The 17583-nt window shown below is 50.7% G+C and overlaps 2 protein-coding genes and 1 pseudogene across 2 annotated transcripts; 2 read left to right on the top strand and 1 right to left on the bottom strand.

Annotated features, from left to right (window-relative positions):
• The first annotated feature begins 406 nt into the window (after positions 1–406).
• On the top strand, positions 407–522 carry LOC120619923 (uncharacterized; annotated as a pseudogene).
• Positions 523–3710: 3188 nt separating this feature from the next.
• LOC120619646 (interferon alpha-inducible protein 27-like protein 2) lies at positions 3711–5514 on the top strand. The gene is made up of 4 exons (XM_039884103.1): positions 3711–3797; positions 3950–3979; positions 4551–4712; positions 5305–5514. Exons 1-4 carry the CDS (start codon positions 3791–3793, stop codon positions 5496–5498), a joined length of 393 nt encoding a protein of 130 aa, XP_039740037.1. The 5' UTR covers positions 3711–3790; the 3' UTR covers positions 5499–5514.
• A 6534-nt stretch (positions 5515–12048) lies between these two features.
• Positions 12049–17319, bottom strand: LOC120619645 (interferon alpha-inducible protein 27-like protein 2B). The gene is made up of 6 exons (XM_039884102.1): positions 17162–17319; positions 16230–16374; positions 15204–15332; positions 13393–13422; positions 12520–12681; positions 12049–12272 (listed from the first exon to the last, which is right to left on the bottom strand). The coding sequence occupies exons 2-6, from the start codon at positions 16336–16338 to the stop codon at positions 12196–12198; spliced, it is 507 nt and encodes a 168-aa protein (XP_039740036.1). The 5' UTR covers positions 16339–16374; positions 17162–17319; the 3' UTR covers positions 12049–12195.
• Between the last annotated feature and the right edge of the window lie 264 nt (positions 17320–17583).

The following is a 17583-nucleotide window of genomic DNA, read 5'->3' as shown; positions in this document are numbered from 1 at the left end:
TATATTTGTGACAAATGTTTTTTCCCACTGTGTGGTTTAAATTTTCATTCTCATGGTGTCTTTGTTGAATAGCGCTTCTTAATTTTAATGTATTAAAATTAATAACCTTTTCCCTTATGCTTAAGTGCTTTTTTGTGTTTGGTTTACGCTTACGGTTTTTATTTGCAGCTTCCAGAAAATCAGAAATGATACAGTTGGCAATACTCAGGAGAGACTAATAACATGGCCGGTTTATATTTGAATTTTAGGTTATCTTTGAAAACAGCTTTTATAAACAGTAAAGTCTATTCATGGTTTGGGTTTTTTAATTAACATTAAGGATGTGATTCCATAGTGTAGCAGTTAGCACGTCTGCTTTACGCGCAGGAGGTCCTGGGTTTGTGCCCCAGTGGATCCACAGTCTATGGTCTATGGCCATGCCACCCTGAACAAGCCCGATGTCTGATCTCTGAAGCTAAGCAGGGTCAGGCTTGGTTAGTACTTGGATGGGAGACCACCTAGGAAGACCAGGTGCTGTAGGCATAAATAATAATAATAATAATTTTTAAAAAATTAACATTGAAATTTTCCAAATAAAAATTAAATGCTAATATCCTTAACTTTTTAGGTTTAATTAAAACTTCAATATCCTATGTATAAACCTAAGAGGATATTTACAACCCAGTTAATCAAATCCTGTAAATATTTTAGGTTGTATATATAGTCACATAACCAGTTTTTTTTTTAGGTTTATATATATAATCAATTTTATTTTTAAACACTGCATTTGTTTCTAACAAGCAAACCCTTCCCATGAACACTGGCAAATCTTATAAATCTAATGAATAAATATACAATTTTTAATTTTTTAACATTATCTACAAAATTGGTTTAAAAATCTAATGTTTCATCTTTATAATCACAAGATTAAATCTCTTACTAAAGTACACCATTAAAATTAGAATCATAATTCTAATCTGTCACATATACCAAATTATTATGCACAAGTAAAATATTCAATACTCAAAAATTATTCTTGAAACAAATGTCAAAATATGAATATCATTGGTTTTATATTTTATTTTCTCTTTTAAATAATTATAAACATTCCTAGGTTTTTAAAGTTATCTTCTAAGATGGTTGTTTTTAACAGAGGCGGTACTGCCCCCTAGGGGACATTTTCAAAATTCGATGACATGTTTTTTGTAGTCAAAGTGATGGAGGGATGCTCTAGAATTTAGTACTAGGACCCAGGGATGCCTGACATCCTGAAATATGCAGAACAGTCCCATACGACTAAAAGTTACCCTGTACAAATTTCAAAGGTCCCTTCACGTAAGCAAAAGAATTCATAATTACCTGAACCTAGAACTTCACCACGTTTTACATGGGTTTTTTGCATAGTTTCGATATAGATTAGATTTTCCAGGCATTGCAATTATCTTGAAAATCAGAGAGAAATTGTACTTTGATATGTTCTGACGTTTACCAAGAGTTATTGATCATTTCAGAAAATCGTGTTGCCAGTAGCAATGTCATTCTTGGGTACTTGAATCAGCTGCCACATTCATGATGATTAGATATAAATATATGGATAGGGAAATATAGATATATTTCTTAAGCCCTTGTTTCAAATAATAAAATACAACAAAACAATTACTAATTTTCAGTTGAATATTATTTTATCTTAAATCTAAACTTAAATGAATACAAGCAACTGATTCATTATATCTTCTGGTATAATAGTGCTTGAGCATATACATATTGAAATACACACTTTTTATTGTAAATAACCTTTTATTGCTCTTGTATATATAATTTCGGTGGTATATTGTGTATAACTAGATATTATTATGTGTGAATCCTATTTCAAGATAGTAGAGACTATTTCAAAGTATTTTTAAGCTTCACAAAAAATATGTAGCCTTGTATTAGTAGTTCTGATACTGCCATGCTGTATACTGAAATTGAACAATTAAGAAATGGCTGACAGGTGAAGGGGCCCATGTTTTTCTCTATTGGAGTAGGAATTAACAGATAAGAGAGGGAGGAGGCTAGAATGGCCCATGTGATGATGGATTAGAGTTGGAGACATCAATGTGAACTCATGTTTGGCTCAACATCCATACAGGTACTTACAAATAAAAATTTTTATAGGTATGTGTATATACATGGGTTACACAAATATCTATTTCCTTGCTCAGTAGCTGAGAGGGCCTAGAAGCAATAACGTCCCAATAGCAATGAGCACACCTAGCATGCAGGTGTTGAAGTCAATACCATGTTCTAATAAAAGAAATCAGGATTCCAATTCTAGGACTGGGACAAGAAATAGACTAAATGAGCCAAGAGCATCCTTAAAAAATAAAGTTTATTTAAAAATATGTACTCGTTACATGAAGACAACTACAACATTTTACCAAGGGCTATAAAAACATTTTTGAATAAAAAGAAAAACTTATCATGTTCATGGATGTAAGGAATAGCTTTCGTAAAGATGTCACTCCTTAAATATTTATTCAAAAATTTAGCTCTATTTCAATCAAAATAGCAAAGAATTTTTTACTTTGGGAATTGAAAAAATATTTTAAAAGTTCATCTTAAGAATTAATAGGTAGGAAAAGCTGGAAGAGTTTTAAAACCTAAAACGAAATAGGACAGTCAGATATTAAATATTAGATTTATAAACATTATAACAGTGTAATATTGTTGCCTGAAGAGATAGCTTCAAACTAAGTGTAGATACTAGGATATAAATTTTGAACATAAAGATGGAATTTCAAAGCAAAGAAGAATTGAAAAATAATACATGGTGTTGGAACAATTGCCTAAGACATATACAGACATGTAAAGCACCCTATATGTACCAAACTAAACTCTCAGTTGATTAAAAAGTTAATTTTAAAAACTGAAATCTCAGAAGAACCTAAAGAAAATACAGGTGATGACGTATCTAATAGCTAGTAGAAGGGACCTTTTTAGGCACATGAAGACAAAAACAATAAACTAAAACACTGGCAAATTTCCATAAGTGTTAAAACCTTTCTGTGTTTAAAAAAAATGCCAAAAAAAAAAGACCATGATGAGCTGGAAACAAAATTTGGCGACATCTGTGAAAATGGATTAAGATAGTTAATATATGACAAATTCCAATACATTTGTAAGGGAAAACAAATACTTCAGTGGAAAAAAAGGTCAATGAGTACAATAAGACAATTCACAAAATAAGGACTGAATAAGCATAATAAACTTAAAAATTGTTTAACCTCATTAGAAGTAAAAAAAAAAAAAGTTAAAATAAGTCACCATTTTCACCCTTCGTCAGCAAAGTTTTATTTTTGTTTTTTGTTTTTTAATGACAAAGCTAATTTCTAGTAGAGCAAAGTAGATCCTCCCACATACTTTTGGGGGGAGTATAAAGCAATACGATATTTTTGGAGAGCAACCTAACAGTCATATCAAGCGCCATGACAAATGCATAGTTCTTGACGCAGCAATTCTACCTACAGGAAAATATTATCAGAAAACCCTTGTGCACCGTGACGTAAACACCTCCTGCCCTGATAACTTACAAGAGCAAAACTGACAGAGAATTCCAACTCTTAAAAAGGGGAGCCGATACACTGAACTATATGGCACATGCGCAGGGCGATCTAAGCGAGCTGGCGGGTGCAAGGCGCGTCCTGCCTGTTGCAGGACCCAGGAGCCGCTGCGAGGGGCGGGCCGTGTCCCCATTGGTTCGCTGGGGGAAGAAACACCCCACGGAGCGCAGTCATTTCTTGAGCTGAGCCGGGACCAGGAGGGCCTCACCATGATGAGTGAGTCGCGCTGTCCCACCGGGATGGCAGCCTGGGCCGGGGGCGAGCCTCCCCGACCCCAACCCCGACCCACGAAGGGCCAGAGGAGTCGCTTCTCTCCCTCAATCCCTCAACCAACTAACTGTCCCCCACCCCCCTCTCTGTCTCCCTAGAGCGGGCGGCTGCTGCTGTAATCGGAGGAGGTGAGTTACCTGGATCCCCTCCACCGCCAGGCCTTCGCGGGGCCCCTCACCCCGAGATGGCGGGAGACCTTAAAGACGCGGCACTGCGCGGGGGGAGAGGGTTACGAGGGCTGGCTCAGCCCCACCCTCCCCTCTGGGAGCCCTCTGGAGACCGAGGGGCAGATGCTCACGATGCCCTGGCGGAAGAGGCCACCTGGACCCCCACCCAGCGGCTCCTGTAGTCCTGATAGATGATGAGCGTGCAGAGAGGAGTGCACTTGAAAGGGGGGTGCTGCTAAAAACTGCAATGGTTTATCTCGCCCCCCCCCACATTTACACAACACACACACACGCCCCTGGGGCTCAGTGAGGGGTAGTGAACTCCCCAGCGTCACCCAGCAAGTTAGAGAGCTGACTATGCCTGGACCTCCCATGACGTCTCTGCCCCAAGCTGGCTCCGCGCTGCGCACCCTTTTCTGTATCTCGGCACCCTTCTCCAAGCTCGGAGCAGACTCCCCAGAAACTGTCACGGAATTCCTAAGGGGGTCCGCTTCTGGAGCCCACCCTCCGACCTAGTGCCTCTTCCCCGCAGTCGTGGCCGTGGGGGCTGTGCCCGCGGTGCTGAGCATGGCCGGCTTCACCGGGGCAGGGATTGCGGCCTCTTCCTTAGCGGCCAAGATGATGTCAGCTGCTGCCATCGCCAACGGGGGCGGAGTTCCGGCTGGCAGCCTGGTGGCCACTCTACAGTCTGTGGGTAAGCGTCCTGGCCAGGAGGGTTGCGGGAGGTGGACCAGAGCCAGAAGAAAATTCAGCCCAGAGGCTCAGCCCGAGGGAGGGCCTGTGCTCTCCCTCCAGTTCCGTGGTCCTCAGTGTCCCTAGTCCTTTGTCTCTCCCTCACTGTCCTCTTGCTGCCCGCTTCTGGGTGAGGTTTGGGGTAGAAGTGGAGGGTTGAGGGGGTTCTGGGAAGGAGAGGAAGGGAAGGAGCCCAGGGTGGGTGATGTTTGAGCTCTGGGTTCAGTTCTACCCAAATCTGACAACTGGGTGGTCTAGGCAGGTCCCCTCACCTCTCTGGGCCTCAGTGACCTCCTGTGTAAAGTAGGGAGACCCACAGCTCTCAAGAGTTTGTGGCCGACTCTCCTCTGTCTCCCACTTCCCATGAATTCACCCTGTCTCTTTTCTCTCCCTCCCCGCTTCCTCCCTCTCTCTCTCTGCTGCCTCCAGCATTCTCTACCCAGAGCAGAGCCTTTGTGGTTTCAGGACCTGGAGGAGGGATCCAGGTGGGATCTCTGGGCCCTGGGAACTGGCCACTGCACGGTCCCCATGCTCACCCTCTGTCTCTTCCCTAGGGGCAGCCGGACTCTCTACGTCATCCAACATCCTCCTGGCCTCCACTGGGTCAGTTTTTGGGGCCCTGCTCGGAAATTTAAAAAAGGTACCACCTTCCTCTCCCTCAGCTGGACCCAGGGCTAAAGGGGACCGGGAGAAATCTCAAGTTCAACCTGCAAAACTCCCACTCGGGTCAGAGAAGCGTGTGAAATAAAGCTCCTGTGCAGATGTGCCTCTTCTTCTTCGCCCCTTGCACCCCGGGCTGGGGAGTCGTGAATCGGCGGTTCTTCCCACCTGCCTGGTCATGGAGGGTCAGAGAGGGGTGGTGGGCTGATCGAGCACAGAATCGGTCGTCAGAGGCTTTGGTTGGTCCTAGTCTTACAAGGGGTGGGCTATATAACCCCGGGGCCATTCATGGGCCTTCTGTGGGCCTCAGTGTACCCCTCATTCAGTGATGGGGTTGACAGAGGTTCCTGTCGGGAGGCCGAGGTGAGAGGTAGCCAGAATACCTATTGAGCCACTGATGCCAGGGCCCTTCGCCCTTCCTCCTGAATGGGCACTAGACATCCAGAGATGAGAAGTCACCAGCCTTCCCTGCCTAACCGCAATATTTTTGTGGGGAGGCTGGCAAGTGAACCACCAGGACGGTACCCTATGCCAAACGTTACAGTGGGGTCTGGCACTTCAGGGGGTGGAGACTGAATCAGGAATGTCACTATGCTATGTCTGGAAATCGAAAGGGAACTGACATTCACCAGCTCCTACCCTGATGGCAAGCACTCTTGTGTGTCTCTGAGTCTCCGTGCACCTGCAGGAATCTTGGTCTTGTTTCTACCAAGGAGGTATCATTCTCTGGAGTTTTGTTTGTTTGTGTGTGTGTGTGTGTGTGTGTGTGTGTGTGTGTGTGTGTGTGTTTCGTTTGTTTTGTTTTTAGGATGAGCTGTAAAATAAATAGAAATAGAAGTGCTAAAACTTCTGCTTACACCCCAGCCGGCCATCTTAAGGAGACCTCCAGGATGCACACGCTGCATTCAGTAGACAAGTCAGCGGACGTATCGAGCAGGAAGTGCTGCTTAGGATGTAAAAAGCTGGAGAGAGCATCACTCCCACCCCACAACAAGAAAAAGCCAGACAGCGTACAAAAGCATAACTTTTCTTAAACCCCTAAGAGAGCTGAAGTAGCAGGGCTACCAGATGGCCGGAACTCTCAGGAAATTCGGTGCCCCCCAGGAGAGCTCTGAGCCACCTGGGGCAGAGCGTGGGAGGGAGGTGGGGCTGCAGTGCCTGCAGGTGAGAATTCAGCTAAAAGTCTTGACTGCTCAAGGCCAAGCAGGGGCTGCTGTGAGCATGTGGAACCCTGGAGAGCTATAGAGACAAAAGTGGTCTATAGTTTTCGAAGGACCTACTGGGTGCTCCGAAGAAAGATGAGGGGCAGAAAGAAACCCAGAGAAAACTCCCCTCACTGAAGCAAGACAGGGAGCGGAGCCTCGGCTCCCACCTTCCTTCTCCCCCAGGAAACAAGAGCCTTTTGCTGCTGGGGGAAGGACAGGGAAGCCTGTAACCACTCCCCGCCCCTTCCGGAGCACAGATGGGTAAGAAAAAAAACGAGAACCCCTAAGACAGGTGCAAAAACTTTCTGGGCCTGTATTCAGAACCCGCCCACCACCGGGAGAGGGGCAGGGCTATTGAGAAAAGCCCACTGCCAGGCCCAGGCCCAGTGGCCTCCCCAGACTGGCTGGACAGGACCACGGAGAATGCCAGCGCCACCGCAGGAGTAGAGAGAGACCCTCTCCAAGACAAACACACAGAATGGAACCCTGACGTCGGGGTGGAGCAGATACCGAGAAAAATCGGGCTCTACGGTGAAGCCGGTGGTGTGCTGACAGCAACCACAGCAACAGCAAAATCCAAACTCAGCTCAACCCCTGATAAGATTGGCCTGACCTGCCGCCCCGCCCCCCCGCCCCCTGGACAGGCCCAGCAGAAGGGGCGTACCCACTTCCTGGCATAAACGCTGTTCACCTCTGTGTCTACTGAGCTGTGCTGCGGACGCTGTTGGAGACTTCCCTGTACTCCCCGACACTCTTCCAGTACCTGCCAGCACCTTCACCTCCCTCCGAGGACCCCCTACCCTCTGAGGCCTACAAGGAAGTATCAGGTGTTGGTCCCCCAGAATAGCCCTCAGCCAGTGATGGATTTTAGTTAGGGGATGTACGACCCTCAGGTGGGACAGCAAGGCCCGCTCCACACGGTCTCGCAGAGGTCAGTAGGATTGGGCCTCCGTTGCCCACAGTACAAACTCACTCATTATTGGGCCCTTCCTTGGCTGCCTGTCCTGACCTGTCACATCTCCTATTCCCTCCATACACACCTGGGTGCCCCCTGGTGTCACCACCCACATAAACCACTTGCACTCAGATCTTTGTCTTGGGTCTCGGCCTGAGGCAGCTTCCGGCCCCCTCCTCAGGCCCCACGCAGGAGCCCACGGGGCTGAGCCTGGGGCAGCCACGGCACTCCCAATAGGAACCTTCGCTGACCCCCTCATTGATTGAGGGTTCAGGCCCAATCCATCTCCTCTCAGGATGAGGCTCAGACAGGGGGCTCCACAGTCTCTCAGAGCAACCCGCCTGGTCAGGACCCCAGACAGGCCCAGGTCTGTCGGAATCCCAGCAGAGAGCACAGCTCGGGTTTGGGGCTGGCCCCTAAGCCAGACTACCCTGGACAACACCGCATGCCAAGGGCCATGGGGTAAGTCACTCGAAACCAGTGGATGGTCCCTAATTTGTCAGGGAAAATGTGGCCCAATCTCAGTTTGAAAAAGTGCTCCTCTCTAAAAAGTCCTTGTTACCAATGACACTCGAGGGTCCAGCTGGGGCTGGCCCCAAGGTGGCTGGCACCGGTGACCTGGTGACCTATCCCACCCCGCCTTGTTGCATCACTTTGAAATTGTTTGATTCATTACGAAAACAGTTTTATTTCCCTGAACATATGCCGCAGCTGAGAGGCAGCTGGCGGGCAAGGAGCCAGTTTAAGCCTCCAAATCTGGAAATAACCCACAGAGTTGACCGTTCTTGGCCTACAGAAAGACGCCCATCTTCGGCAGCGGCGGGAGTTAGGCACTTGGGGCCATTTCTTACAGCTTCTTTTGACAACGACCTAGTGGTCGGCATCACCTTTCTTGGAACGGTGAGCCGATTTTATGTGATGAGTCATGGGCAGTGTCTTGACCGCAGTAAATCTATTTTTAATGTTATTCGTTTTGATCCTCTCATTTCAGCACTTTTAGAGTTGCTCTGTGGGTGTTTAGGGTACCCGAGAAGTTGTGGGGACTCGGGAGGACCGGGGACAGAGCTCCTAGAGAACGGCCCCTTCCTCCTCCCCAGTCCAGGGGCTGTAGAAGTCCTGACACCTCCACCCCCTCCCTCCGTACACTCCCCTCACCTCGGGTCCCTTTCTGTGCCCATGGTTTTCCACACTCTCAGATCAGCACCGTGTCCCCTCCCCATTCGGGGGAGCCAGTGAGGAAGCTGTGCTTGTCAGGGGGCGAGTGCCCCATGGCTGGGGCCAAAGCAGGGAAAGGGCCGGAGACAGGAGGGGCTGAGGGTGCGCCCCTTCCCGTCTGAGCCTTCACTTCGAGGAGTGGCTCTTGCTGTGATCTGGCTGAGCCCTCAGATGGCAGTCCCCTCCTCAGGCGATGCTTTTCTCTGGCTGGTAGGGTTCCCCAGAGGACCCTTCTTCTCTCTGTTCCAGAAGTTATAACCCGGGGTGCAGGCTTTCCGGGCACCTGTCAGTGAAGAAAACTGAAGGTCTCCACACTAGTATCAACGCTCATTTTTAGGAAGCTCTCGGTGCCTCCTGGCCCAGAGACCCGACGTCACTGAAAATAAACCTCCAGTCATCTGCTGGAGAGGGCTACTTGGGGACCTGCCTGCTTCCTAAACAGACTTCCAGCCAGCCCTCTTGCTGCCCGTCCACCTCAGGGCCAGCCTCCGGAAGCACACGCCACTCCGGTCCTGCAGGGCACAGTTGCCTCTTTCTCCCCTTTGCCACTGACAACTTGAGATACAGCTTTTTGGGAGACGGCTAAGTAGAACCACATGTGCCCGTGATTTCTGGCTCCTAAAATTGTGATTCTGTCGTCTTCTCTCCCCTTCTCTTTGTCCCTGTGGGTTTAAGCCTTGCTTTAATCTTTTGCTGTGGTTTTAGTGGCATATCGAGAAGGAACAGGTAAATCCTCTCTGTGGGACTGATTCTTCTATTGCTTGCAATCAAAGATGCCCTACTGTGTTCATTAGAATGGATGTTTGCTTGCTGTAAGACAGGCCCTCTTGTCTGGAACGGGAGAAGACTTTCTCTGTGACTCAGTCATATAGACATCTGGGAACTGGGAGGGCTCCTGGAGCTGTCCCCAGAGGCCCAGGCACCTGCACTGTATGGCTCTGCCTTCCTCGAGGTGCTGCTCTCATCTGCGGGGTGGGAGATGGTCACTCTTCCTCTTGCGGCAGAGGACACGGGAGGCCCACCCACTCCGCTTAACTGCACGCACAGAGAGTAGCAGACTTCCCCTCCACTCACCTCTCCCTGGCCAGAACCGCGTCCCAGGAGCACACCTAGCTGCAGGAGAGACTGGGATGCAGAATAGACGGGAGGCAACCACTAGTGACCTCTGCCACACTGATGAAGACACTGGTCCCGCGGGAAGCTCTCCTAGATTGCCACAGTGAGAATTCACCTCCGCCTCCCTGCCCTGTCCCCTGCAGCATGCTGGGCTGCCATATGCCAGGATATGGTTGGCAGTGAATGTGCCCTGCTCCCCTGACACTGGGGGCTCCTAAGGGCAGGCAGAGACCCTGGAACCGCAAGGGGCAGGACCTGGAGTCCCAAGGGTCCATGGACTCAGGAATCCTGGGGCTGCCCCATGTCCAGCCAGCTCCCGAGTGACCCCCTCAGCGGAATGTCAAGGCTGTATTCGTTTTCTATTCCTGTGTAACAGAGTATCACGAATTTAGCAGCTTAAGATAATACCCTTTTATTTTCTTATAGTTGTAGGTCAGAAATCCAGGTTCTCGGTTTAGGGTCTCACAAGGCCCAAATCAAGGCTGCAGCCAGACTGGGCTCTCATTTGGGGGCTGTGGTAAGAATCTTTAAACCCCTCCCTTACCTCCAGTCTCTGATTCCTGTTCTGTGACGGGCAGAGAACACTCGTGGGATTAGATTAGACCCACCTGCAAAATGTCCCTTTCATCAAGTATATATCTACATAATTACAGGAGTCAAATCTCATCACAGTCACAGATCCACCCTCGCCCGAAAGTGGGGAAGTATACAAGGCAAGGGAGCCCTGGGTGCCATGCTTAGAATTCCACCTGCTAAAGAGGCCAAATCCTGACGGCCAGAGGCGGAGAAACAGAGCAGACCCAGGAAACCCAGATGTGGGGGCTGCAGACTCGGTGTCGTCTCCAGAGTAGAGACGGGCCCTCTGGGAGCTGGAAGGCCTCCCCTTCGTGAGTGGGGTGGGGAAGGAGATGGGGACACAACATGGGGTCCAGAATGAGTGATCTGGGGAGGGGGATCGCGTGCTGTGTGCTGGGCCTTGGCAGCGAGAGAGGCCCCCACCCCCACTGTCCATCCTCCTGGACCCAGGTCAGACCCGAGGGCCTGTCTTGTGGGGAACCTGGACTTCTAGCTCAGGCAGGGTTTTTGCCTTCAGCTCCAAGGAGAGCCTTCAGTAGCTCTAACGAACAGTTGGAGCCATTGTTTTGAGAATGTGCATTTTGGAGGGGAAAAGGTTCATTCATAGCTTTTATCAGATTTTCCAAGGCATCAGAGAAAGGGGAGAAAGGAAAAGCATCAAGTATTGAATTAACATCCCAAGGGATTTATTCTTATGGCTGCATAGCTACCATTCTTCATTGACCCATAGGAGCCATAGAGGACACGGAAGTTGTTTAACTTTTTTGAAATGTCCACTAGACTCACAAGTTTCATTCTTGCCGAACACGGCTCCTGGCAGGCTGCTGACAGCGCCTAGGGCAGGGTGTGCAGGGCTGGAAGACCTGTGACCGCGTCCCTGTCATGTTGAAAAGCCTTCAGTGTCTCTCTGGAACCCTCAGGATGAAGTCTAAGCTCCCCTTTCCCAACATGCCGGCTAAGGTGTGAGTGTTCGTGTCCCCCACCCCCACCCCACCCCCAAATTCATATGTTTAAATCCTAACCCCCCCAAGCCGATGGTGTTCAGAGGTGACACCTTTGGGAGGTGCTTAGATCATGAGGGTGGAGCATTCATGACAGGGATTAATGCCCTTATAAAGAGACCCCAGAGAGCTCTCTCACCCCTTCTGCCCTGTGAGGACACGGCAATACGATGGCTGTCCAGGAAGCAGGCTCTCGCCAGACACCTAATTTGCCGGTGCCTTGACCTTGGACTTCCCAGCCTCCAGAACTGGGAGAAATAAATTTCTGTTGTTTATAAGCCACCCAGTCTTTGTGATTTTTGTTACTGCACCCCAAATGGACTAAGACGCTGCTGTTACATGTTTTCTTCTGGGGGGTAAGGGGACGGCCAGGGCTGAGGCAGTGACATGGTGGAGCCTGTGCTTTCAAAGGCTGAGCCAGGCCACTTAGGAACAGCTTCCTGCCTTCCCATGTAGGCTCCTTCCACTCACTGCACCCCAATACCATGTGACTCTGTGACCACATGTTTGGGAAAGAGAAGCGAGCGTTTCTCCAATCAGACTGTGAGACAAAAGGAAGAGATACAGGAGGGTTGCAACAACTCATTTTTATTCCTTATCTTTGTGTGGGGGTGCAGTGCTAGGCACATGATCGCCCCAGGACTGGTCTCCACTGCATCAAGCTCGTGGGAGGGCCTCGCCTGGTCCTCTGCTCTGCAGCTGAAGTGACACACAGCTCTATACCATATAGCCCATAAGGGCAGACCCAGCAGAGCCCACAATGAGTTTGGACGTCAGAGAGAGTCCAGCCGCTCCTGGGGGAGAAGCAGAAGGTGAGCAGAGAGCGATGGGCAGGCAGGGGCAGCTCTATGGGACAGAATAGTGAGTCAGAGACTCCAGAGCCTCTCAGGAGACCCTGAGGCCCAGACCTCCCCCCACCCCCACAGTACCCTCTGTTTCCCAAACCCCCAGGATGGTCACTGGGGCTAAGATCTGGGCTGGATCCTCTGAGGCTCTTGTCCTCCTGGCCTGGCACAGTGAGCCGTGCCAGGGGACACCTACCCACGGACTGCAGAGTAGCCACCAGGCTGCCGGCGGCAACTCCACCCCCATTGGCGATGGCGGAGGCTGACATCATCTTGGCCGCTAAGGATGAAGCCGTGATTCCTGCCCCGGTGAAGCCTATAGCGCCCAGCACCACGGGCACAGCCCCCACAGCCACAGCTGTCAGGAGACAAGAGCTGGGTTAAGGGGATGGCTCAGGGGAATGGACCTCCCCCCATGTACACACACACAGTCGGTCAAGCTGGGGGACCTCACGGTGGGTGGCGAAGGGGGTGAACTCTGAGCTTGGATGAGACTATAGGCACGGCTGGCAGTCACAAGATAAGGGGGGCACAACTAAGTGGGGAAAGCAGAGGGAAGGGCTGTGGGGTCACAGGGAACAGGACTCTGCTTAAATCCCAACCCTGGGTCTCCATGGTGTCACCACAGCAATGAGACGCCAGGGTCACTGAGCCGATGGCATCTCTTTAATGCCCCTCCTATGTCCCAACTCTGTGCATGTCTCATTCTACGTAACCCTCATGATAACCCTGCGTGGGCAATACTGGCCCATTTTTCAGGGGTGGACATGGGAGCTCACAAGAATCCAAAGACACGTCCAAGGTCACACAGCCAACATTCTACAAAGAGAAGACTGGGCCCCTGCCAGGGCTGCCTCTGCACCTGCGGGGTTTCCACGGCACCCCTTGTTTCAAACTCTGTTTCCTGTTTCCAGTTCCTTGTTTCCTACTCATCTCCATCATTCTACCCGCTTTTCTACCAACTACGTGAGGCCTGGGGCAAACCCGGGCACGCCAAGGCCGGCTGCTGCCCAAGTCCCAGGGCCTGGGGACAGACGGGGACTTCAATCCCTTCCATAAAGAGACTCACCTCCTCCGATCACAACTGCAGCAGCCTTGGCTGGAAACCAAAAGAACATTCTGTGAGTAGATCCACGTTGGCCTCCCCTCCACTCCCTGAGCCTTCGGCCCACCCATGGGGTGGAGGGGGCGCTGCCCCAAGGTGGGAAACACAGGAAGGAATGACCCTGGCCTGACACCCCCTGTACACCCCCTACCCCGGCTTCACTCGGAGAAGTGGGATTTCCTGAGAAGATGGACCCCACAGCCCTGAGCTTGGCGAGCATTGCTGGGGTGTCTGATCGCAGAGGCAAATGACCTGTCCTCAGTGGGCGTGCATGCCTTGGCCCAGAGTTATCTGGGGGTGGGGTATGAGATCTTTGTTCCCGAAAATTCAGTTATCAGGTACAGGTTTTTGTTTTGTTTTGCTTAATCTGTGTGCTGATGAGTTAGTTGGAGGATTGTGGGGGCATCAGAAGTTATCTTTTTCTTTTTCTCTGTGTTCCAAGCCAGATTCTGTAAAATCCAAAACCAAAACCAAAACAAACAAAGCCTTACAGATGTGGGAGGAAGGCCACCCACTGCAGCATCCTCTCAGTGGGTGCAGGATCGTTGGCGAAGCAACTTAGGGTACAGTGTTTTGACTGGGGCAGGGAGAGGCGAAAGGGCTGGGGGTCATGCTCTCTGAGCCAAGATGTTAAGCCAAGTTCACTTAAAACAGAGTCAATGTTTGCTTAGTGTAGGGTTATATGACTTTCTCCCATAGTCCACACAGCCAGAAATCTTCACGTAGAAAAATGTGCTTCATTTGTGCTACCTGGCAAGCACTGGTGAATGCTTGAATGCTACTTGAGAGCAATGCCTTAATGAGCTGAATGCTAATGATTCTTCAGGGCCTGACCTGGTGCCCCCTCCTCCAGGAAGCCACCCCAGATCCTCCCGATCAGAACTTAATCCTTGCTCCCTGTGGCTGGAGCCACTCACAGCACTGGATCACATTTAGGTGTGCGTGGGCCTGGCTCTCCAGCACAGTGGGTCCCTGGGGAGCAGGCAGAGGTCCTAGTCTGCTGCAGCCATAAGGGCCAAGACTGCAATCTTTGGGGCCAGGAGTTCCAAAGATAGCAAGATGTGCAGGAGTGAGCTCAGGCGACTCCCCAGGGAGAGAGCCTCTAGGTGACGCTGGAGAAAGTAAAATAAGAGGGATGTGGAAACCAAACCCTGAATGTCCAGAGGCCCCACCTGGGTGGGGTATGAGCCAGAGAGACTCAAGCATCAAGAGCCCGGTTAGAAGGTACCACTTAACGTTACTGTTTGGCAGGCGAGGTGATGCCAGGCCGGCCAGCCACTTGGCACACGGAGGCCCCGACATCAGAAAGCTCACGGAAAGCAGGTGCTGTTTGTCTAGCAGCCTGTCTGCTGGGCCCCCCCAGGGGTCGTCCATGGACATGCCCTGTGCTGAGGCCTCCCCAGAGCCTGGGCGCTGCGTTCCCTTTCTACTCCTGCTCCCAGCAGCCCCCTGCTCCTCCCGGCCCAGGGCTCTTGCGGTTTCCTCGTTTGTAAATAAGGGACAATTATATCTCACCTGGGGTTGTTATGAGAATTAAACCAATTGATAAATGTCAAGTGTCAACCTAGTGACTAGGATACCGCAGCGTTTGAGGAAACCTAGCTGTTCTCACTCTTTTCGAATCCGGACTTGCTTATCATCGGCTGAGGAGGCTGCCATACCTCTGACAAGCAGGAAGGACCCCTGGCTGCGGCTCGGGCCCTGACTTTCTTGTCACACTTTTGTACACTGAGTGGGGGCCTAAGGAGGGGTGTCTGTTACCCGGGGCCAGTTACCTCCGAGTGGGGAAGCTGACAGGGCCTCAGCAGGGAGACTCAGTGGGGAGAAGACTTCCAGTGTCCCCAGCAAAGATCCCAGAGTAGATACAGTTGAGGCCAGGACAGCTTCGGATGGCAGGGGGAGCCCTGAGGGAGAACCCAGGGGTCAGAGGTCAGGAGTTGGGTAGTAGTGAGAGGCACTGCTCCCTTCACCTCATTCCGTTCTATGCTGTTGGTGCTGGTGAAGGTTGAGGGACCCCTGGACGTCCACCCAGGGAGAAGGGTCGATGGCGGTGGACATGCCCACAATCGCTTTGCTGCAGGGAGAAGCCAGGATTGGATGCTCACTTAGCGACATCGACAGATCTCAAAAATATAGTTTTTCAGGCAGATAAAAAGCAATAGAATGAGATATACAACACGTTATTCTGTATGTAAATTAAAACACATGCAAACCAAAAAACCACCTACGTCGCAAGAACATGAAAAACAGACACACATTAAACATCTCTAGAAAGGCTGGCTAAGGGAGGGGCAGTGGGGGCGAAAGGGGAGATAAACGGCGAGAACAAATAAATAGAACCAGAGAGGGGCTCACGTGGACTAACAAAGAAAATGGGCCCAAACCGAAGAATTTTGTTCAAATCAACCCTCTGGATCTGAGAGGCAACGTTACAAACTGCTACGAAAGGCTGGTCGGACATGTAGGTAAAAAGCTAAAGAAGGTGAATTCCAGTGACGAGTCCAGGGAAATGGGAATCAGTGAATGTGACCAGCCTTGGGTCCCCTCGATCTGCTGGAGGGGACTCGGGCCCAGCAGGGAGGGGGCCGAGACTCCTTGAGCACCCCACCCACCACTCACCGCGGGGTCCTGCCTCCCTCTGGGCCTTCACAGAGCGAGAGCCAGGGCAGATGCCCAGGAAGAGGGCAGTGCAGGGCAGAGAGGCTGGAGGTTCGCCACCCTGTCCCCCAGCGTGAGTCTCTGAACACAACCTGGTGCCCTCGCTCCCCAGCGGCCTCTTCGGCCCTCCCAGGAACACTCACCCACTGATGGCAGTCCTGCCAGGATACTGCTAGAGGCCACCCCGCCGGAATTGGCAAGGCTCACTGACGATATCATCTTGGCGAGGAAAGAGGTCGCGATGCCTTGCATGGTGCACAGAATAACAGGAACTGGGCGGAGCCGAATCTGCACGATAGGTGGCGCTTTGATGGGGGTGCAGACACCAGAATTGGGGTTTACCCACCACCTTGAAAACCACCAGGGGCTCCAGTGGGGATAAGGAGGCTGCTCTGAGCTCGTGGGGGCAGCGTGTCTGGAAAGGGCCCAGGTGTGGGTTTTGGGGTTAGAAAAGACTCGTGACAGCAAGCCGGAGAGGTGGGGGGAGGGATGGATTTTATTTCTCCCTCCCCCAGAAAACGCCGGTGCCCATTCCTTAGATAGTTCTGAAATCCCTAAATCTCCATGGAGCAAGTTCAAAAGGACCAGAATTAGGAAATGAGAACCAAATAGGAAATCAGGCGTGCACTGTGGTTGGGTCGCTTTGGGCTCCTGCTCTCAGGCAACCTGCTCGCTAACACAGTGAGAAAGATGAGATGCTCTCCTCGTTTTATAAATGAGGAAACACTGTCTGGCACAGAGTGGGTGAGTGATTCACCCAGGGTCACAAGGCTTTGTATGTCAAAGCGCCACCCAACCCAGACCAGCTGCTTCCAAAGCTTGGCTGGAAGCTCTGAGCTGGTTCCTCCCGTACTTAACAGTTCTATTGCCCTGCCTATCCCACCCCAACCCAGGCATGGACAAGGCTCACTGTCTCTGGAATCCCAGAGCCCAAGGACGGAGAAGCACTGAGTCTCTTCCCTCCCAAGACCGTCCCCCACCCTTATCCGATGGCAGCCCCCCTACTGAGAAACAAAAGAAAGTTCTGCAAGTGGATCCACAGGGTCTCCCTCCATTCCCTGCACCCACAGCCTACCTGAGGTTGGGGCCACTCTGCCCGTCTTACTCAGAGAAGAGGATTTTCTGGAATATGAACCAGACCCAGGTGGCTGGAGTTCAGAGCTTCCCGGAGGCGTGGCTCTGGATGCTTTGAACAACATTTTTCCTGAGGGACTCAGCCAGCGAATGCGATGGGTTTCGTTTTTACAGGAAACTGAAACTGAAACTACAGCCATACCGCCCTCCTTTCCCAGCCAAATGGAAAATCGAGTTATCACAGAAATGGAATTTGACCACTGTATCTACTGGTGTCGGTTAATGCAAGATGCTTTGTCATTTAATTCAGAGACGAGCATGTGCTCTCTGCATAATAACACATCTGATCACGGTTACATAATAAAAGGATTGTTGTAGCCGCCAGCCCCTGATAGACACACAGACCACCAGAAACCAGTGAGT

The sequence above is a fragment of the Pteropus medius genome, unplaced genomic scaffold (genome assembly GCF_902729225.1).
Source record: "Pteropus medius unplaced genomic scaffold, Ma_sr-lr_union100, whole genome shotgun sequence".
NCBI lineage: Eukaryota > Metazoa > Chordata > Mammalia > Chiroptera > Pteropodidae > Pteropus > Pteropus medius.
The sequence above is the reverse complement of the archived record's forward strand: the minus strand, read 5'-3'. Positions and strand labels throughout refer to the sequence as shown.